The sequence below is a fragment of the Xylaria bambusicola genome, assembly GCF_022495145.1.
Source record: "Xylaria bambusicola strain CBS 139988 unplaced genomic scaffold F5B22scaffold_2, whole genome shotgun sequence".
In the NCBI taxonomy this organism is placed as follows: Eukaryota; Fungi; Ascomycota; class Sordariomycetes; order Xylariales; family Xylariaceae; genus Xylaria; species Xylaria bambusicola.
The window spans coordinates 1463564-1485011 of NW_025953555.1; the positions used below are offsets into that span (position 1 = coordinate 1463564).

The 21448-nt window shown below is 48.9% G+C and overlaps 4 protein-coding genes across 4 annotated transcripts; 2 read left to right on the top strand and 2 right to left on the bottom strand.

Annotated features, from left to right (window-relative positions):
• The first annotated feature begins 4182 nt into the window (after positions 1–4182).
• On the top strand, positions 4183–7073 carry F5B22DRAFT_164962 (uncharacterized protein). Its single transcript, XM_047969273.1, has 5 exons — positions 4183–4592; positions 4745–4819; positions 4877–5226; positions 5275–6533; positions 6589–7073. Exons 2-5 carry the CDS (start codon positions 4797–4799, stop codon positions 6856–6858), a joined length of 1902 nt encoding a protein of 633 aa, XP_047835909.1. The 5' UTR covers positions 4183–4592; positions 4745–4796; the 3' UTR covers positions 6859–7073.
• A 5923-nt stretch (positions 7074–12996) lies between these two features.
• On the top strand, positions 12997–14093 carry F5B22DRAFT_641694 (uncharacterized protein; the record flags this gene model as incomplete). The annotated part of the gene is made up of 4 exons (XM_047978022.1): positions 12997–13044; positions 13113–13240; positions 13305–13532; positions 13619–14093. The coding sequence occupies 4 exons, from the start codon at positions 12997–12999 to the stop codon at positions 14091–14093; spliced, it is 879 nt and encodes a 292-aa protein (XP_047835910.1).
• Positions 14094–14918: 825 nt separating this feature from the next.
• F5B22DRAFT_586384 (dihydrouridine synthase-domain-containing protein) lies at positions 14919–17111 on the bottom strand. Its single transcript, XM_047973548.1, has 2 exons — positions 16660–17111; positions 14919–16572 (listed from the first exon to the last, which is right to left on the bottom strand). The coding sequence occupies exons 1-2, from the start codon at positions 16786–16788 to the stop codon at positions 14965–14967; spliced, it is 1737 nt and encodes a 578-aa protein (XP_047835911.1). The 5' UTR covers positions 16789–17111; the 3' UTR covers positions 14919–14964.
• An 855-nt stretch (positions 17112–17966) lies between these two features.
• Positions 17967–21361, bottom strand: F5B22DRAFT_165056 (uncharacterized protein). The gene is made up of 4 exons (XM_047969274.1): positions 20062–21361; positions 18980–19982; positions 18522–18916; positions 17967–18459 (listed from the first exon to the last, which is right to left on the bottom strand). The coding sequence occupies exons 1-4, from the start codon at positions 21001–21003 to the stop codon at positions 18412–18414; spliced, it is 2388 nt and encodes a 795-aa protein (XP_047835912.1). The 5' UTR covers positions 21004–21361; the 3' UTR covers positions 17967–18411.
• Positions 21362–21448: the final 87 nt, after the last annotated feature.

A 21448-nucleotide genomic window follows, 5' to 3' on the forward strand; every position in this document is an offset into this window, starting at 1 on the left:
AGACGTATGGCCTCGGGAGGCCGCCCATTTAATCTATGAGCAAACCTTCCAAGCTGGCCTCAATCGTGAGAAGTGGTGATAAAAGTCAACCGTTGTAGAGAAAGACTGGAACTTTCGAGCAGGTAGCACCTAATATGCCGGGCTCGATCTGAATCGGACCATTGCCATGCGCTGGCTCAGCAGCGACCAGCGTAGACCAGCGTAAACTGGAGGCCGGTTGTGGTCTCGTGCAGGCGTCAAAGCGAGGCCTATCTGTTCGAGTACATACATGACTCATGATTACGACCTGTAGATCGCAGACAGACTGTCATTAATGTAAGACAGGCAGGTTTGTTGCCCTTCACAAACAACTGCCGGATAGATGTATGTAGTGTACACTACACGACACTAGGTAGGGTCTGGTAAACTGATCTCGACCAGGCATCTGAATATCAGAAGCTACCTAAACTGGGGTATAAGTCCGAGAAGACCCGCCCGGCTGGAAATAGAAACAAGAACCAGGGGAGGATTGACGGTGCCTACCGTACCTGCCGTACCTGCCGTACCTACCGTACTTGGGACAGTAGGCAGAAGACTCGTGTAAGTAAGTAGGGGCCAGAAGAGGGGATCGGATGGGCCTATCGCATGCTAATGTTAGGTATTTGACTTGCCCGTTGTTACAGCTTCTAACACGGCCAAAGTTGCAATGGATAATCTGTACACAACTATATATGTTATGTAGCATGTAAGTAGGTAGAGTAGTAGGTAGGTATCTCATCTCGGTGTCTCCTAGCAGTACCTTCATACATATGTAACGTGCTGATGGAGTTCGCCTAAGTACTAGCAATCCAACAGAACGAGACAGGCGGTACTTGTATCTAGGTAATGTTTCGAACGACAAATCGTACCATTGGTCTATTTGGCAAGCGTACGGGATGTTACCGCACGCTCGGCTAACTACCTAGGTAAGGACTGTAGATACTGTAAGTACATAGAAATCTACATATAGAAGCATAATGTAATTAACCTTAGGCGAGTTAGGTTACAATCTGGTTGTTAGTAAGTCCCCATACGCCTGGTACTATCTTACATACCTACTTACATACTTAGGTATGTAGTTAGAATGTGTGGATGGCAAGCGGGGAACTCCACCGAGCTGTTACAAGGCCCATTCCGACATAAACAGGCCCAACTTCATAAGTACCTACCAGCTAGCAACGGTGACGAGAGGAGGTCCTTTTATAATTTACACCAAATAGGACGGGCTGCCACTTACTAACACCTCCTGTTAAACCCTTCCCAACAATCTAAGTATCTATGTAATCTAGCTATCATTCTGATTTACAGCGTGCCAAAGTAGGCCATCACCATGAAGCTCGTCTGTTCGTCATCAATGCTGCGTGAAGCGCCAGCACAAGCACCAGCACCAGCAACAGCGGCGTGATGAATGTCTCCTCCTTGGTAGGTATATAAGTATGTAAGTACTACGTACTTACTATGATTTACTTACTTATATGACCTGCATCCAATTTGCGGAGGAGAGAAGCAGAAGTCCAGACTGGGCGTTCTGCTCACAGACCAGGATGTCCATTTGGGCCATCTTGGCGACCCAACCAAGACACGAAGCTGGACGTGCCGATAAACCCCAGACAGGGATTAGGTCTGTAACAGAATCTGAGACACGACGCTGCAAGGGGCTCGCCACACCAGTCCACTCTGCGCCCACCCAGCACCCACCCAGCACCCGCTGCACGCCCTGTCTACGCCCCGCTCTGCCGCCAGGTACCCAATCGTATCTCTGCGCTGCCCCTTCCTCTCCTTCCATCCCTGCCCCCACCCCACTCCGTCGCCGTTGCTGGCCTGTCTCGCGCTCCACTATCCACCCACCAACCCCCCCCCTCCTCTCTCTCCTCTCCTTCCTCGCCCCTCTCAGTAAATTCCAGGTTCACAACATCAAACGCACTCCGCTGGAGACGAGACGAGACGATGGAACTCGCTCTCGCTCGCTCTCACCTTCACCCTCGTCCTTGTCCTCGTCCATGTCCTCTGCTCTCAGCTAGAGCACCGTATACAGTAGTAGTGTAGCGTAGTGAGCCCTACACCACCGCCGAATGCCAGTCCTCAAGCCCCGTCTCTCATCTCCCGCTTCGCTCTTTCGTGCTTCTCCTGCTCGTCTATTGGCGGGCAGCCAGCCAACTGTCTATCCTCCAACTTCGTCGAGCACCACCAAGACACGCCTTCTCCGGTCCTATCACAGCGCGCCCGCAGCTGTCGAGCCTAGATCGCACTGCCTCTGGATGGTACCCTCCTCAGATCGTGCGCGCCCAGGTTTCATCTGAGCGCCGAGCTGCCACCATCTCATCGTGCTAGAGGCCGCATCAGCAGCTCTCGGTCTTCTCTTGCAGCTTACTTCACTTCCACGGCCTAGCAATCCTTCTGCTTATTGGCTGACTGTAGCTGTCTTTTTGTATGCTATATACGGTACCTATAAACGGAACTCATTTGTGCGTAGGATTCATGGCTTCTCTTCCTGTCCTTTTCCAACAAAGGAAAGGACGACGAGCGCAAACCCCAGAAGAAAAAGGCGCAATGTGGAATCGTCTGAAAAATCATCCCATTCGCCCTCAGCCTCACTGAGCATGTGTACTTGCTGAGTAGTACTACCCTACTAATCGATGCTGTTTCGTTCTGGAAGGCGGATATCAGCCCCTCGGTCCTGTTACTAACTTAGTGTTGGTTCAGTTTAATCACGGCATGCATGTGTCCCTGTGTCTCATTGTTTCTTGCTTACGTGCCTATCTGCACTACACCTTAATTGTCTCGTGATTGGTGACGCTTCGCTGTTTCCACGGAGCTCGGAGCAGCCATAACTCGATCTGGGGAACATCTCCCAATTATGTCTAGAACGAAATCCGACTTTCTCCCCTGCACTACATATACACTACAACCCACTGCAATTACGTGCAGGTTTTTAAATGTCCACTAGCGTCAATGGGCACAGAAGCTGTACATACATGTAAGTATGGTGGTCAAGTGGCAGACACTCTGTCACAGATCTTGTGGTCAGACGAATGATCCATGATCCCCACAGCTACTTACGATAGACGAAGCTTCATAACTCTCAAGATCGCTTGCACATCTTGTGCTGCCCTCCTAGCAAGGTCTAGGACGCGTTTCTGAGTTACCCCTCGTAAGACACATGTTGCGCCCTCCAAATACTAGGCTTCTCCAGATCGACGTATCCGGCCGACCAGGTGTCGTGGTTTGTGTCATACAGCGATGCTCAGTGCGTGGGAATATTGTCCTGCTCGAACGCATCGTCTCGCCTCCATCATCGTCGTCGTCGTCGTCGTCGTCGTCCTTTGTATTGTATTCTGAGCCGAACGTTGGTTACCAACGAGAATGTGTACGTGCTTGCTCGTCATAACTTGCTATCTCAATTGTTGCTACCGCTCGATGCCCGCAGTCTCGCGGTCCGTGTATCAATCTGCCCCATCCACCGATGCGTACAAGCCACCCCCTCCCAATCATCTTTCCCCCATGACCCTCTCCTCGCAGCAGCACGGTTCTTTTAGTGAGGCTCATATCGTCTTTCTCGGTCTTGGCAGCAGTCACCTATTTTCCTGTGATGGTGCTTCTGCCCTATATCAAATATGCTCTGTCCCTGTTATATCCGGACCCTGGTCGGTCTATTCCAAAAGAATGTACCTTTCATGGGTCCTCAACTGGGGCAGTCCCTGACATCCCGTCAGTTTCTAACTGCTTTCTCCCATCTAACGGGCGACTTGATCCCTCCGTCGCTCACCCAGATGTCCCAGTACAACTGCTAACCAGTTCCGAGGCTTGATGGGAACACATCATCAATGGACAGATGTAACCTTCCCTACCCTGTACCCAAATCCTAGTACAGTCCTGTAGCCCTCGCTGCTCCCTGTCACTGCCCTGCCGTGATGTCCATTGACAACTAGCCAAGCAGCACCTCGTACACCGATCTCTCTCCTAAGTCTCTAGATGTGCCTAGGTTTGTATCAGAGAATCCGGCTTAGCTCCTACCGGTGTTCCGAGCCTAGCCATGGTGAATTGAATCGACGTGATCCGGGATGATGCCTATATTCGCAGAGTACTTCTTTTATACCTGTGGGCGACCTGTGCCGCCCTCCGCCCACCTGCTCTTCTACTTCTTCTCGCCTTGCCACTCTCTCCACCTGCTATAGACCATGAAGGCATACTACCGCTAGTCACTCCTTTATCTGCCGTTCAAAGTAAAGCCTACTATTGCCCCTCCGGTCTATAATATTGGGAGCTGGCTCTCTTCTTACCAAGACGCGCCAGCGTACGTGTACCTGACCCAACTCACCTAACAGGCTGTCGTTCCTTCAAGCAACTTAACACGCTCTTTACCGACGGGAATGTTCCTGACCCCGAGTCCCTACTAGCATTGTTCAATCAAATCGACTTATTCGCTCCCTTCAGCTCTCACGTCGCGAGACACGTTTCCCGCCATATTTCCATATACACACCCAAGTCACGTTCATCCTAATCATACACACTTTCACAACCGCCCCGGAAATTAATGATTGCTTAACCGCCCATACTACGAGCTACTATACTATGTAAGTCAAACAAAGACCTAGTCTTGTGCCATGATAGAGATTGAGACTCGAACGACGGCACCGACCCCCTCCCCCTCCATTAGCCTACATAGATCTCGGAGTAGGCCACATCGCTCGCTGCTCATCTACTAACATAGAATACTTGACTTCAGTGACCGCTCTGTAATATACCCTCATTCGCTTCATTGCTTAATACATTAAGCCATGGACTCGAATGATTCCAACATGTAAAGAATTATCCTTGCCCATCTCTGTATCCTTATCGGCGGCTAATACATTACTAGGCAACAACAATTACAAGCGTCTGCGCTTGTCTTCAACCTCGACGACAAAGCGAGGGTAGACGGACGACCTCCAAGCTCAAATCCTATGGTCACTATGGCTGGGATGGAGACTCCCAAAACAGAGCTGTCGGCAGCGCCTGCTGATGTATGGACAACTCCGACATCTCAAGGGCCCCGGCCTAGACCAGCTACTATTTACGAAGGTTTTACGTTCTGCGCTGGCGATGAATTCGGCTCAATGCCATCATGGGAGACTTCATCAGGTCTGACCATGCATACCCCAAGTGACACAATGTCACGCCCCGTCTCGATGCATCAGAACTTCTACCCGGGACTGGGAATGGAGCAAAGTAAGTTTAACTAAAATCTCACAGGATAACAACTGACCGTAAGGACAGATGCTTGGGGCAAGCCGTGTGACGATAACCTAGACGTACATTTCGATAGTGATGCGGCTATTGGCCAGGCATTCACTACAGATGAAGCGATTCCCATTCTAGATTTGCGATACTCGAATTCACAAGTCGATAGTGAGACGCTCAACTTTGAGTCCGCTTTGAAACCACGTCGCATGTCAGGTTCTTCTTTTACCATGTCGACTACTGGCCTCTCTGATATGCCTTCATACGATGATTTCTCTGCTGCGTTGTCAGAAGCACCATCTTTCTCATCAGACTATCCGCCCCCCTCCAACCGAAACTCACTTATGTCCTCGACGCAGCTATCTCCCGTTGCATCTCCTCGTATGACACCACAAAGCCGTTCGGAGCTTGTTCGCGCGCAAAGTCGTGGTCGCGGTGCGTCTCCTTCGCCACGTCCGGTAATGAGATCTGCGCCATACAATGTCGATAATAGCTCGCGCAACAAGAGGTGGTCTACTGGGTCTTATGGAACGACTCCTAACCGAAGACCGTCGCCTTTCGTCTATCACCACACCCATGACGCTTTTGGAGCACGGATGCCTTCACGCCACTCGTCACCTACGATCTCTAACAGTCCAATGCCATTAAACTTCGGAAATCTACAAGCTGTACAGCAGTATCCCTTCCTCGTATCGCACCCGCCAGCCTTCCGGAACGGCATGATTCTGCCGAGTCAATTACCGCCGCATTTGCCGTCAAATGGATTCCATCCGGATCCACACCACTTCGAGAACCCTCCTCCACTGATGTCGCACGGGCTTTTCAGGATGCTGCAAAGCAACGCAGATCCACATTCGCTGCATGGCCACTATACTGACCTTTCTGACCCACCGGATTTGTATTCTGCGTTGCAAGAAGAACAAATTCCACCACCACCTGAGGACATGAATCCTTCAGATCCTGAGTTAGTGCCTCATGAACAGGAATTACGGTTTGAAGGAGATTTATACACCCCGAGATGGGTTCGTGGCCATGGTAATAAGCGAGAGGGGTGGTGTGGCATCTGCAAACCTGGTCGATGGCTTGTGTTGAAAAATTCTGCTTTTTGGTACGACAAGAGCTTCACGCACGGCATTAGTGCGGCGACAGGAAACCCATTCCAAGAGCCGCAGGAAACACGTCGAATGGACGGTAGTCCGGATGTCTGGGAAGGGCTATGTGGAAGTTGTAATGACTGGATTGCCTTGGTCAGCAGCAAGAAGAAGGGTACAACATGGTTCCGACACGCTTATAAGGTTAGTGATAATATGGCTAGAATTCTACTCTCTTCAGATGTACTAACTTGGACAGTGCCACACACACCCAAAGATCAAGGATGCTCCTAAAAGGCGCCGCGAAAGTAGTCACTCTAGAGCACTAGTTGCTTCACAGGTCGCGAAGCCTAGGATAGAGCAACAACGCCCGGTAACGCCTCAGAATACGTCAGGTTCTATGTCCATGGCTACTACTCCCACGCCAGCATCGATGCTTTCTATTGTTCAGCACTCAACTCCTAGGCAGGAGGATAAAGTATCAGCCCATCGAACGCTTTTAGTTCCGGATGCCAACAACATGATCTAGGGTGCCAGTACCTAGCCTCTGCTTGAACGCTAAGTTTGCAAATTCAGGCAATCCTTTCTTGCTCAAATCTCAACAGAAAAGAAATTTACACGTGTTACGAAACGCATGGCTTGATATCCGGACGAAACCGAAATGATATAGACTGGAACAGGGACTGGTTATGATTTTCTTAATGGCGACAGCAATCCGATTCATGTTCTACTTCGAGCGCCACTCCCAGAAGAGGGGCGCAATGCGCGCTTTGTTGCCAGACTGACTATGTCATACACAACGTTGAACATAACCGGATTCTGGTGGAGATTATGACTCTCTCCCTTCAGACATGTCTGATTAATATGAAGTGGAACAAGTGCAACCGGCCAAGCATTAGCAAATCTTGGGATATTCAACGCAAACCAAGGGCACTTCGTTGCCCCGGGTTCTTTTTCATATGCCTGGAAAGATGGATTATTATTTCCAGGCTCTTTGCTGTCACACTTTACCTCACACACACACACACACCAAACCAACTAAAAAAAAATTCAACAGAAAAAACATGCGAATCTCCCATTCACACTGTTCATATGACACTATACAAAAGAACATTGGCTTCTTTTATTTTTTTCCCTTGGACTCTCTCCTAGATAGCTTAATTGTAGATAGCTTTACATCACCTGATACCCTTTGGTTGTGGTTATGGGGGAGGGCGGACTTGATTGAAAACAGCTATATGCCCAGGACGAGCACAAGCGGCGCACGCGATGTTGTGGGATACTTTCAGTCGTTTTATCTCTTATTTTCCTTTGATGTTCATTTCATTTTCATGCGCATAGAGGGAAGGTTTCGGGGACCGATGGGACGAGAACAAACATAGTACAAACATATTAGTCCTGCTGGGCAGTAGTAAGACGCATTTAACAAGTTGATCTTGATCACGAAAGGCCGTTTTCCATCGCATGTGACACGCAATATTACGAGCGAAAATCTTTTTGCAAACTTGATATATCTATCTCACTAGCTTAAGTTCGCCTAACATGGGGAATATTCGCTAGATTACGAGTCCGACGATGGTGACGATGACAACGAATAGGTAGATTATTCCGTACACTTTCTCCCGGCACAATCTGTAAGGCGTACAGGATGTTTCACTGTCGTCACCACACTACGTAGACTACGTATTACTTGGGTATGCATGTACAGTGAAGACATTGGCACTAGGAACTGACAACTCATATGCCCCTTCCTATACAGGTATCTATCTACCCAACACCGCCGAAGAGGGGGGGAGGGGGAGGAGAGATTCAGAGAGAGCCCCCGAGGAAGAAAAAGCGGTGGCGTCCTATTGCTCATCGGACTAGACCTGCGTCTGTACGCACGCGGCGTCAAGCTAACAGGTGCTGGGGAATGATGATAAGTGGTGGATGGACCGGATAGATGGATGGGCGTGCGTTGTGTGCTACTTGTCTAGTCTCTACCGACTTTCGCGAGGATACCCCATCGTCGATGAGGTGAGGATGGAGACGACGATGTTGGTGGTGATAGATGCCCAACATCGTAGAGTTACTACTAGCTAACTCTACGACTACCTACAGTAGCGCCGCCCGCTTGCTTGCTTATTCTCTCCTGGCACACATCTTATCTCTTACAGGGTATCTTTGATAATGGTGTGTATGACGAGAGACTTGCCTGTTTGCTTGCCTGCTTGCTCCTTGGTGTTCTCTGTTGATACTTGTTTCATGTGACACTGGATTGCTAACCTACCTACCTACCGTTACCTGGCTTACGCACATAAGTAGGTACACGTAAATGTACGTATCGTACTCGAATAGATAGTGTAGGCACAGTTAGAAGCCTTTGCTTGCAGAGGGTAATTCCGAAGATCCTAAGAATATATCCCCCTGCAATCCCCTGCTCTACTCTCCACGCTCAGTGATGAAGAAGGCTAAGTGGGTGGTTAGTGTGATGTAGTGTATGGCGCGAGCATAGCCTTTGCTAGCAGCTGGGGGTCACATTTGGGGCAGGGGGGGTCCTGGTCCCTTGGGCTCAACCGGACTTGGATAGACGACGTTGGTTGGGTTTGCGTGTGTACTTTTATGTGCGTGCTTGTGCAGCCAGGTCGATCTGTGGGTAAGCTAGGCAATCCTTCCCTCGCTCACGGCCGCTTGGTAGTGTATTCTGGACTCGATTTCGCGGTGCAACATCATGGCAGTATCTGCGCTAACCTAGATTTTCCTGATCTTGTGTGGGCGTCAGCCAGCATTCGGGACTGTTTCGTGTTAACGAGGATGACGATATTGGGGGCCGGGCGGTTGGAGAAGGTCGAGATGACGAAGAGATGCGCGAGATAGGCTAACTGCTCGCTTTGATGTACTCTACGTGTAGAGTGAAGAGGCGCGGACATAATAGCGGTTCAAAGCAGCGAGGCCGTGGGCCCGGATGTTATGTGCGCCGTGACCGATGATTGTCCCATCCGTCTCGTCCGTCCCCGTTGTGCTGCGTTGGGCTAAGAGTACGCTACCTTCTGCCGATATGAATAGTTCTATCGAGGTCACTCGCTTGTGACTTGGCTGTATTCTCCTGGGAGGATCACAACATAATGTACAGCTCAACCGCCTAGCCAGGTTCTTTCCTTTCTTACTATTCCCAGCCTTGAAATGGGGTCTTGCGCTTGCTGGCGATGAGGAATGAGAAGCCAAGAACGGCTAAATCAAGCCCTCGTCCTATACATCCATTTGTGCTGTTCTTAACACCAAGTCTGGTCCCATTCGTTCCGGTCTGTAGTTATACTTAGGGAAAGGATATGGGAGTGCACTAATAATATCGGGACAACGCCTATCCGAAGAATGGAAGATTAGATCATGTCAACATGGATGAAAACAGTGGCGTATAGCGTGTAGCTGGTCAGTGAATCTAGGCTTCATATCTTGAATACAATAACAGATGGATAATCTCACAATCCAGGACCAACGGACGGGTGGCTCTCAGGCACTCGCGACTGGCCGTGTTCCTGGCTAGATCTTCTTATGTCATCTTAGTCGTCATGTTATCCGTCACCTTCCATGGCAGCACACCCCCTACCGATCCTCTTTCCCCCTTTCAGCGGATACATCACATCTACGGCCAAAGTAATCCGGTCCCTGTCTGTCTGCTGTCCTCCCCGAGTATGGCAAGACAAATAGCTCAGAGAGTGAGATTATCGTGCGCAAATATCGCAATTAAGGTGTTGGTGTGGTGGGCGACATGCCCATCTTACTCACAGTACATATATGTGCAAAGTCGTATCGGATGTTTCATACACGCATCTAGTTCGTGGACCACGGATGATGACGATTGTTGGGGTGGGTTGGCAGTAAGTCAGAACGTTTCAGGTTGACTGCTGGACTATTCTTAGCAACCACTCGAGAGAAACTCGTCTCGTCTGATTCGCTGCCGCTACTGCGTGTGTATATGTATAATAACTGGCATTGCAGTCGCAGTTGGTGTGGTATTACCTATTGTTTGCTTTTGCGACTCACCGTTCACGCGGACAATTGAGAAACCCCCCCTCTCGGAGGTAGTCTAGACCATTCATCTGTCTTCACGGGGGTCGTTAGGTGGCAAGGTCACACGTCCGCACGAGGAACGATATTGACCACGGGTGACTTGTATTAACATGGAATCCCCGGCTATTGAAATAATACGGCTACTATAGATGTCGAGCCACTAGACCAATGAGGGAGAGAAGAGTGATCATATATCATCGCGACATATTGGGACGACGTAGTGTAGGACTGGGTCAACATTCGAAGTTGTGCATGCAGTTGTAAGATTAATTTGTGATACCAATACACTCACACATATGTAAAATCCTTCGTCGGTGTTCCTATAGCGCTGAGTTCGGCTCTTTTTATCTCAGTTTGTACCAAATGATCAAATCGTTACCGAGACATGTGGAAATACGCCAGTATACACAGACCAAGATAGGATAACGATCATTCCAAGATCTCATCCCACCTGCTGCAACGGTAGCTGTCGATGGTTTGAGAAATTTTGATGGAGGAATCTGGTCTTCATACATCCACCAGAATCCCAGTTTCGTTAATTACCTGAGGATGCAACCCAAACCCGTGGCTGATGTACAAAGGCTATGCGATGTGAAGTGGTCTGATGAAAGTTTCTGGCTGTGCATGTCTTGCCTCCCGAGGCCTCAAGCCTGTCTCACGAGAACTACGGAGCCCAGTACCTTTCATACTCAATTTCATTGGTTAAGTCTTTATCTAACCTCCAATTTTCCGAAGAAGCTACCTACAAGGGTATGGGCGTTGTCTCTCATAGACTTGTACGTAATTTGAAGAAAGTGACAATACCTAGTTATTTTCCGTTGCACAGTTCAAGTTAGGCAGTGATCTGAATACCCGCTGTATCACTTCATCAGACGGTAGTAATCTCTGGGGTGAAAAACCTTGATATCTATTTGAAGGCATCTGGGTAACTTACAGGAGGGAGTGGCAGGAATCAGGCAGCGAGAAATTCAATCTAAAGACAGGACAATCTTGTAGAAATTACCTTTTTCACGTGTGGCCCCATGTTGATGTCAGTTTGATATCAAGAATGCCACCATTGGTAATACTCCAGATCAGGTATTACTGATACAGTAAGAGGGAATGTAGGAAACAGAAATGATACTATGTATTTTCTCTGGAAATTTTTCACTAAGGAGAGGTTATCATTAGTTGTCACAAGGTTATTGATACTCAATCTGTCCAGTTGGGCGAGCAATAAAGGTATCCAGGGGCACACACCCAGACCCATATCCATACGTCAAGGCAGTAAACGGAAGCTTCTTCTTCTTAATGTCTTCACGCGCCAGTGCTAATTTCAAATAGAAAAGCACTACATTCATGCAAGAGGTATTTTTCCAAGGACAATGTCCTTCAGCTAGTACCAAAGTCTATTCAGTATTTTGCTCCCTGGTATAGATATAAGTGAGTATACGCAGCCAGTGTCAGTCTTGACAACAGACAATTCCCACAAGTGTCCAGTGTTAGTGCTACGAGGCAAATTAAGTGCTCACAACCAAATACATATCCTCGTAGCAGGACTAAGTTCACATAGTGCTGTCTCTTCCCCTAATAAAACTTACTTGAGATCATGGAACAATATGAATTTCGAAAATCTCGCTATCCCCAGCGGTCAAGAAAACAGGAATACAATATTATACACAAAAGTACCGAAATTAGAACGTTCTCAAGTTGGTAACTTAGCCATTTGCACTCATCATATATGTCGCGGGGAAGTGGGTATGTCATATAAGGACCATTAACCTTCACGGGTTAACGGCGTCGTTTTTCCATGATAATATATGGTGCTGTGATATCAGCTAATAAGTAGTGTTTTCGAATCAGAATCCCCCTAGTGAAAGAACCAAGCGGGAAGTAACCTTATGTATAAGGGGTAATGTAAGGAGCAGCTAAGGTAGGTAAATCCTGAATTCGCGGAGTCTCGATTCAGAAATGACAATCCAAGGGACACCTGTAAGCCAACTCACATACTTGTTGAAGGAAATTTGGAGTGCCTTAACGGAACAGGAAAGTGGAGTTATTCGATTACTCTCATGGGGGTTGTATATGAAATTGAACAACCGAACTATAGTTACCCATACCAACAGATAAGTAAAGGAACTATGAGCCGGGAAGAGTAGCCACCAAGCGCACCAAAGAGGAATTACTTACGGTAAACCCAACCAAAACCTACTAATTCATAAAGCATTCTAAGCACGGTCTGATAGATTTTGGAGGGTAGTCAAGTGTGCGCAGAGGAAATGAGCATAATATGTGTCGCACCCTTGGAACGTGGCTCGAAGAACGGAGGAAGTATAGATACATGACTGCTCATGAGGAAGAGCGACAATAAAATCTAATTGGGAATATAAAGTTCCCGAATAGACCCAATGTGGGAGAAGCGGAGGTAGATTTCGTAAGCGTCGGAAGCAAAATTACTGCTGAGTAATCCCCCCTATTCCTGGACCACCGGAAGATAAGGGTTGATATACTGGCGCTGTAGTCTAAGATGATAACTTTCTACGAAAGAAGAAGAACTGAAGTAGTTTTAGGAAGACTACTTAATAAGAATAGCAAGAAGCTTGACTACGGATAGGTGGTTGTTCGGCCGATACATAGCATGTTGGCGGAGCAAGGCAGCCTCCAACCCTCTTCTAAAACCTTCATCGTGAGTCCATAACCCTTACTATTAGAATACACCTATTTTCTTGATTTAAAAATCCTGACAAATTATAGGCGTGCAGTCGGTGCAAGATTCGCAAGAAGAAATGCGATGGTGGCTCGCCGAAGTGCTCCAATTGCGCCACGCATAACGCAGAATGCATCTATGCAACCGTGAGAAGGACACGGGGTACAGGCAAAAAGTATAAACTGCACCCTATATGCTATGGATAGTTGATCAAAAGAGACTAAATCATAACCTCATAGGTTTAGGGAAAGCAATGACGACTTAAACTTAGAGAATGTTGATTCTAAAAGACGCCCCGAGGGCGAGGAGCAAGCACAATTGGTGACGCCAGGGCCTCTCCCTGTACCCATTAGCAACACCGAGTCTTCATTCTTCAGGCTTCCCCCAGATCGCCCAGATTCCACATCACGGCTGCCCATCGTCCCAGACTTTCTACTCCCGGACAATTTCCGTAAGAATCTCGCGTCGTTCGTGTCGCGGCTTAATGCAGCCGCTGCCGTGGGAGGATTCTATCCGCTCATGCCTGTTCATATCTGTCGGCACTTGATTACAGCTCCTTCGCTGAGATAACGGACGAGCACCAATTCATAAGCCTAGAAAGCTTCATGCAACTCTTCGAGGAACAATATGCAGCCAGCACAGATGAACCGGCTGGGGGGGATGCTCGATGGGCGCTTATGAATGTTGTTGTCGCGATGGCGCTACGCTCCAAGACAGCCGTGGGCGGAGAGTCATCAATCAGTCCCTTGATCCAGAGCTTCCACCTGAATGCGGCAATGGTAGCGCAGCGGGTCATCTACCAGGATCCTAACCTCCTTTCTGTTCAAGCGCTTCTTGCCATGGCCGTGTTCTCTTGTGGAATCCCCGATCCTCAGGCTTTCGGCATGCTGGTAACTAACGCTTTATATCAGCTTGAGATTTTGGGCCGAAAACAGTTCGGAGGGTTACTTGGAAGCGAGGAGGATGAATACTGGCAAGTTAATCAGGTTTCAATGAAGTTGAGCGAGGGAATCGGTCTTAGAATATAGCGAGAAACTCATGCACGAACCTGCGACTAATGGCAAGTTGTAAAGGACGGACATCTATGTTCACAGAGCATCTGCGTCGCTACAAGCCCCTTTGGCGCGTCTCTCGAAGTCCCCAAACCCCCAGGTGGGCTTGGTGACTAGTAGGTTTTCATAATAGACGAATATGTGGTCATAGAATCGCCTAGAGTGTTGTATATTTGCAGGGACCTTTGGCCGCTCTCTGAACTATAAGACATACCGGTGTGTTTGGTGGCATTCAAGTCTTCAACTCCCAGAATCGTTGATACGTAGACACCGACACCTGCTCAACACAGTCGCGGCTCTCCAAAGATACGTCGGCCTACTAAGCTCGACATACGGAATGGCCAGAGATCTCGAGAAATAGGAACGTTAGATAAGGCACTGCTCAACGGGGCACGTACCTCATCTTTCACATTAACAAGAAAGAGGATATTTCTCTCGATGATTGCAACCATTATTTATCTTGTCGGTTACGCGGACCCTCTCCATAGATGCACTAGTTGAGGGCATCACAACTAAAATAAACCGTTGTGGTCCTCTTAAGTAGTTGGCCGCGGCCATACGAAACGTGCTTGGAAATAGTTGTTGTTGGTTAAGTACTTGAGAAAACACATAGCATCTTATACAGGATAATAGCCGTCACATCCAAGGAGGCAACATTCGTGATGATGCTAAGTAGAGAGGTTTTGAGTCCTACCGCTATATATCAACTGTACATACCCAGTAACCTATTATTCCAGTCTCAGAGCTGGCGCTATGATTATCAAACAGTAGAGTGCATAGAAGAGAGTGCAGGCATAACGATATCTTTAACTTTTTTTATAATCTACACTCTGTGTGCTGTCTACAGCTACCCACTAACAAGCGTGTCTTTCGTGAGCCCCGGCGCTAAGGGATTGATTGACGGCTCCCTGATACCACCATCCTTTTCATCAGATATCGGTAACTCGTCTTCAAGTGTATGGGTCTGCCCATGACTTTCTCCCTTGCTATCGATACACTCTATAACAGGAGGTTCCACCACTGATGCAGCAGCCTCTTGTTCTTTTGCTTGCCTTTTTTGGTCCTTCTTTGATAACCTTATACTACCCTTCGCCAGAGCCTCTTTCGGCAGCGGCCTAATAATGGGTTGAGTAATCCACCAAGGCCGCTTACAAGCCCTGACTGTTGCTACTGAGCTTTCTGGGTCATCTTCTGGGTCTATATCATCATTAGTAATATCCTCTTCGGGTAGCCCCTTGTCCTGAGGTTTGGATTTCAGAACTGGCTCTTCGTCTAGACTCTTCCCATCTGTCCTTTCGTAATCTATTAATCCCTGGGCGACGCGCCTTTCCACCATGTTTAAGACTTTCTCGATGCCATTTATGTCCCCAGGATTCGTTCTCGCCAATGTATCGCGGATATCAGTATGCTTAGATATGAAATGACGTAGGAGGTGAAAGAGATGAGGGCGGACAGCGACAATGTTGGGGGATGTCGAGCGTTTACTTGCGCCATCCTGCTTCAATTTTTTTCGCGCCGGGCCTTCCTCGTGGTTGTTATTCCGGGCTTCTGTATCTTGAAGGCAGGCATCATCATCACCTACTACAAAAAGTGGCCTCCTTTTCGGAGGCTCCTGCTCTAGTGCATATTTGTGCAGAATGTCCATATATCGCCTGAAGACAGCATCAACCCTGTAGCCGCCTTTGCCATCGCGGCCTCGCCAGTACTCACGCCCCTCTTGTCCGACTGGAGGTGGCGCAGCAAATATGGATGGATCGCTAAGATTTCCTTCTGCGCTCATGACAGCATCAGCACCCGTAGCTTGGAGACATCTTTGTATGTCACCATGCTGGAGGATATTCCCGTTGGCGAAAATGACGGTCTCCTTGGGTAAGTTTTCTCGAAGGTAACGGATATAGCCCCAATCCGCTACGCCCGTCAGGTGTCCTTTCTGCTCTCTTCTTCGTCCATGGACGGTAAGAATACTGGCTCCTGCAGACAAAACGTTCTTTGCGTAGGCTAAGGTGTCTTCCTTAGTGTCTAGGATACGAATCTTGGCGGTTACGGGTACAGAAAGGTTTCGGTGAAGATTATTAATCAGTTTGTAGATGAGCTCCTGGTCCTCCTGCAAGAACGCACCATAATGGCCTTTGCGGGCTATGCCCTGAGGGCAGCCTAGGTTTAGGTCGACGGCGTCACAATAAGGTGCGACCATCTGCGCGGCATGGAGTAAATGGTCAGGGTCGTTGGCGCAGAACTGGACGAATAGAGGGCGGTCAATCTTGGGGTTTCCGTCTAGGAAGGGGCTGGCCGGATCGGCATCTGCGGTTCCGACGGGCTGTCTTGTTGCCTGGAAGTGGGCGTCCCTATACTTGGGGGTCTCTTCGAAAAGACGAGCGTGGAACATGGGAGTGTAGGCAAGCAGCTTCGCGTTCTCCTGGGGCGTGAGAAAAGACCGTGTCAACGTTCGCCAGGCCTGTATATCCAAGTCAGTTATGAAGTTGATAGCTCTAGGCACAGATATACTGTGGCAAGTGGGAAGACTCGCAAAGGAAAGACGTACAAACTCGGACTGGTCTACCATGGGGGCGACGATGAACTGTGGGCTTCCTATGCTCTCGTAGAAAGCACGGCCATGTAGCTTGGGCTTGGGCGATGTTGAAGCTGGAGTCGGGGTTGGAGTCGAAGCCATCGTGTTGATGTACCGGCGCAGCAGAAAGCAGCTCCTAGCCGCTGGCAATTGAATATAACGGAACGCCACAGCTGAGAGATGCAACTGTTCTACGGAGTAAAGCTATATCGTTTATTCTGATTTGGCGTATTCTATTGGCAAGGAGGTAGTTGGTAGTATATGTGGTTCTCGAGGTATGGTTTTCCTTTTTTTCCGCCTTTCTCTCTCTCTCGTCATGATTTTTTTTTTTGTTCTTCCTACGCTATCAGCCTTGCAACCCACACCCCCAACCCCCCACATCACACAGTTGTGTAGGTAGGCACCTAGGTTAGTGTAAGATTTATGGTAGCGCACCCATCTGTACTTGCGGCATATCTCGAATTCGGGGTATATCAGCGCTATATCTATGCAAGTACTAGATTAATCCAGTATTTTTCGCAGTCCCTTTTGACAGTACATCAGGCACCTGCTTAAAGTCTAAAGATATCGGGGTCTCATGCATGTTCCATGGCTGATGACCCGTGATTGCAACCATTGCACTGCACCTTGGGCCTCGTATTTCAGTTACAGCAGACCAATTCCATGGCCGTCGAATTCTGCTTCGAACCTCGCAATGCAACCTCTTGGCCACACACACAGTACCGGCATTCCTGCATGCATGAATAGGTACGTGCCTATACTACGTAGCAGCGGAGCCGGGAGGACTGTTCTACTCACGACTGTCCATGTTACAACTACCGGCCTGGTAGGTTAGGAGGAGCCTCAGCGGTACGAGGTGCACGCAAGAGTCCCCTCGACGAAGCATGCAACTGACGAGTTTTCATATGCACGTGCCAACCGTGCCATCCGCTGTGTAGTATTATGCACTGCTTCAAACCGCTTTCCTTATTGCTAGAATCCTCGCTAAAAGTACAAATTTCTCTCCCTGTTAGCCGGTTGCTGAGTATCTCCGATAATAGCCCACAAGCAAGGGTTACACCCCAGCCCGCTTCGCCAGCCAACCTCCTGCCTTCCCATCTTCCCGTTTTGACCGGACAGTCGTGTTGTCGTACATAGTCCTATGCTGGCTTCAAACCTCCACCCTCCGAGGCTCCCGCCGAATTAGATAGACAAAGAAATGTTGATGCCTTTGCTTCATCAAAAGGTCACCTGTGGCACCCGTGCTGACAAGAGTTCATCGTGCCCATCCAAGAGATAGTCTCGCCTCACATTGGAAAGTCGGTGTCGTCTGTCTGACACGAGCAGCACAGCACACCAACAGGATACTTGAACTAGAGACGCGCTAGTCCAATGCAACCTGCCATTTGTTCGGTTTCGTAACCTCGGTGGTAGGAAAAAGAGCAAATAACGGGACGTGAAGAGCTGTACAACCAAGGGCTCGTTGGCTGTCGAGATCGAGTTGCCCCGCCCCGCCGCCTGTTCAAAAATTAAGATAGAGGCTGAGCCTAATAACTCGCCTTGTAGACATGAGATAGTTAAACGTAAGAAACAAATTCGAAAACGCCCCGACACCTTACTATGCTGGCCATGTGCAACGCCATTGGATTGGACGAGAGCCAGAAACATGAACGCAGGTCTATGGCTTTGAAACGAAAATGAAAGAAAAAGTATCGCTGAAATGCTTTGTGAAGTGTTTTGTCGTCATCAGAAAAAGTGGGTGTATATCTTGGATGTCTCATGAACTTCCATCTCCTGTCAAGTCAATATGTTAGCACAATCTAGCCCATTCTTTCCTCACGATTTGGGTGTCCCACCATCTTGAAGCTATTCAATTCCTCTTTGATCTGCTGTGCAAGCATAGGCGTCAGGCGGTTGCACGTAGCAATTTCGCCGCGGCGATCGTACTCCTGGCTGTGCCAAGTGTCATGAAAGATAATTCTAGGGCTGAAAGTGGCGTTACGCTTGTGGCCTGCCTGAGGAGTTCCCGGCGCACTCTTGGTATCCTGGCGCAGGCGTAATGCTGACATGAAATAGTCTTCGTTTCCAATGGCAACGGACCCATTTCGCTTGTGGCTCTGGATTTCATCATTAGGCGTGCTGGGTGCACTAGAATAAGGCGAGTCGGAAACGTTGGGAATGGTAGGAAGACCAAAGCCTGGTCCTTTGCTCTCGGGCATTTGAGCAGGAGGAGTCGGGGAGTTGCTACGTGCTGTGTATTCATTCATTGTTAACTTATGCTTCATCACAAGCCAGGAATGCACTTTGTACTCACTTTTCAAGATACCCTTGCGAATAGTTGCAAGTACTTCAGCTCGCTCCCTTTCACCGCCTACGATGCTCTTTCTTGCGGCCGAGTTTTCGCTCGAGGTGTCTTGTGGATCATGACTCAAACTCTCTCTCGTCTTTACCGCGTCAATAGAGTTGCGCTCCAGATGAGGAAACCCAGTGTCAGTAATCTGAGCTCGCTCAGCATTGGTAGTGACGTTGACACGGTCACGCTCGGCTTCAACAGTGACCATCGATACAGTGGCCTGGGAGGCTTCTGGTGCTGCTGGTGATTCTTCACCTGGTGACCCAATCATTGACTTGGGTCTGAAGAGACCAACGAGTGACCGACTACCTTTTTTCATGCCACGTCCCATCTTACGGAGCATGATCGAAGCAGAGGACGCAGTTGATGATATCGACAAGTTATCAGTTGAGCCAGAAAATAGCTTTGTACCGGAATAAATGCTGCTTCCGATACCACCCTCTTCTTGTTTCTGAGCGATTCGTGCCTGCTCTTGCTCATACAGGTCTTCTGCAGTGGGGTCTTTATGCAGTCGGGCCGGCTCGTCATGCTTGGGTGCAACCGACTCTGCACCAATATCCTGTCCAGTCGCTTTTCTAAGCTCGGCTGCACTGCCAAAAGAGAACGCTCTGCGCAGCCGCGAGGTTTTAGTTTTCGATTTACCTCCTTTCTCGTTGATTGCGGCAAGCTGCTTGGCTGCTGGACTCTCAGTTTTTGGTCCACTGGGCGACGCCGGATGTTTCGTAGGCGACGAAGCCGCAGCGCCAACCCCTTTGTTGGCCGACGACCCAGGCGCCATGTTGACCGGGTTCGATAAGGGTGATGGACTGAGAACTCGCTTGCTGACATCAGTGGATGAACCTCTAGGCGGTATGTTGACAATCTTTGGCTGCTCATGAGCCGACACCTTTTCCCCAGACAAGGAAGAGGTCGAGGCGGGGCTGCCGGTGGGGGCAGAAGCGTTGGAGTTTCGATTATTCGCCGACTATGTGGATAGCATTAGTATTGTAGCTAGGACAATATGATTGGGTAATGAAGCATCAAGAAAACCATTCTACACTTACCGAAGACGGCCGAGAATTACTGCTGCTGCGACTAGAGACGATGCTTTCAGAGCTGCCACTTCTGACATGCAAAGCAGTGGCCGCGGGAGGAGGGAGAGGAACAATTCTCGCTGGCTTTTGATCCTTGTCAGCACCACCTATCTTCTTTGAGCCTGTTGATCTATCCGGTTGAAAGGGTTCGGATGTCTGTTTGAAACCCTGTGGAGCTTGAGCATTAAAATAATCTGACGAGTTGATCGAGTGAATGCTGCGTCGCCGGTATTTTTTCGACTCATCATCAGCTGTATGGCGATAAAGATGCATATCGTCCATCGTTGCACCTGCCAAAGACCCATGTGCACTCTGGGGTCGACTAGAAATCATCCCTGGGCTTCGAGGAACAGCTCTAGAATTGTACGACTGAACTGTTGGATGCGCGGCTTGCCCTGTTTGGGCACCCGAACCATGTACCTGCTGAGACTGAGCCAAGGACGGAGATGAGTCGACTAGCTTTGGCACAGGTCGTCTGTATCTCTCAGGAGAAGCTTTGGCAGCAACCACTTGTGCGAAAGTAGGTTGAGTTGGAGTGGTGCTCAACTGAGGACGAGCCATAGGCACAGATGGCTGCATCCTTGTATCTACCAATTGCGGCAAATTGGGTACCGTAGTCCCAGAAGATGTTCGATATCCTCCATGTTGTGATATTTGCCCATTTGTCGCAAGACTAGGCGTTGAGGTAAATGCATATGGCTGGATGGGTGTTACGGTGCTGCTTCGATATGCTGTCTGGCCCCCTACGTTTCCTAGCGACCCGTGATATGCATTTCTTTGAGAGTTGCCATATGTTTGACCAGAATGTCCCTGCGTGGTGCCTGACATGATTCCCGTACTCGATCCTGGTCTCGTTTGGAGCAGAGTCACAGTTCCAGATTGCTGAGGATATGCCTGAACCAATGCAGCCATATTAGGAGCCACTCAGCGAGCAGACAGCGTCTTCCTCAATAGCCTTCGCTACCAAAACGCGCTCGGGTATTCGCCGCCTTTCAACACGATCTAGTGGGCCTAAGTTTGTTCAAAAGCGAGACGTTTAAATTGTCCCACAAGATTTGGAAAAAATTTCTCCGTCGTAATCTTGACAGGATTCCAGAAGGTTTAGGGATATTCTGAGTGCTTCGAATCAAAGATAGTACCTTCAACAGGTCGAGTAGCCTTTGTCACAGGTTACTGCGGTCTCGAGAGGCGTTCGGAGGGAAATAGGATGCTTGGAAAGAGAGGACGCCCGCGGCCCAAGGAACAAGAGATCTTCAGCTAGCAGACTACTATTACCGTAGTCAAGGCCAGGCGAAGGGAGCTCTGCGGTCCAACCGATATTAAAGGATGGGCAATTGATTGACAGTTGAGCCTCTAG

What these genes read in the sequence shown, in the direction of transcription:
- F5B22DRAFT_586384 (XM_047973548.1), bottom strand. Translation starts at nt 16,788, where the DNA reads ATGGCTTCGACTCCAACCCCGACTCCAGCTTCAACATCGCCCAAGCCC. An exon ending in TGGTAGACCAGTCCGAGTTT is followed by an intron (nt 16,573 to 16,659) that starts GTACGTCTTTCC and finishes TTGGATATACAG; the next exon opens with GCCTGGCGAACGTTGACACG.
- F5B22DRAFT_165056 (XM_047969274.1), bottom strand. Translation starts at nt 21,003, where the DNA reads ATGGCTGCATTGGTTCAGGCATATCCTCAGCAATCTGGAACTGTGACT. An exon ending in GTAATTCTCGGCCGTCTTCG is followed by an intron (nt 19,983 to 20,061) that starts GTAAGTGTAGAA and finishes CTATCCACATAG; the next exon opens with TCGGCGAATAATCGAAACTC. An exon ending in AATTGAATAGCTTCAAGATG is followed by an intron (nt 18,460 to 18,521) that starts GTGGGACACCCA and finishes TTGACTTGACAG; the next exon opens with GAGATGGAAGTTCATGAGAC.
- F5B22DRAFT_164962 (XM_047969273.1), top strand. Translation starts at nt 4,797, where the DNA reads ATGGACTCGAATGATTCCAACAT. An exon ending in GACTCGAATGATTCCAACAT is followed by an intron (nt 4,820 to 4,876) that starts GTAAAGAATTAT and finishes ATACATTACTAG; the next exon opens with GCAACAACAATTACAAGCGT. An exon ending in GGGACTGGGAATGGAGCAAA is followed by an intron (nt 5,227 to 5,274) that starts GTAAGTTTAACT and finishes CCGTAAGGACAG; the next exon opens with ATGCTTGGGGCAAGCCGTGT.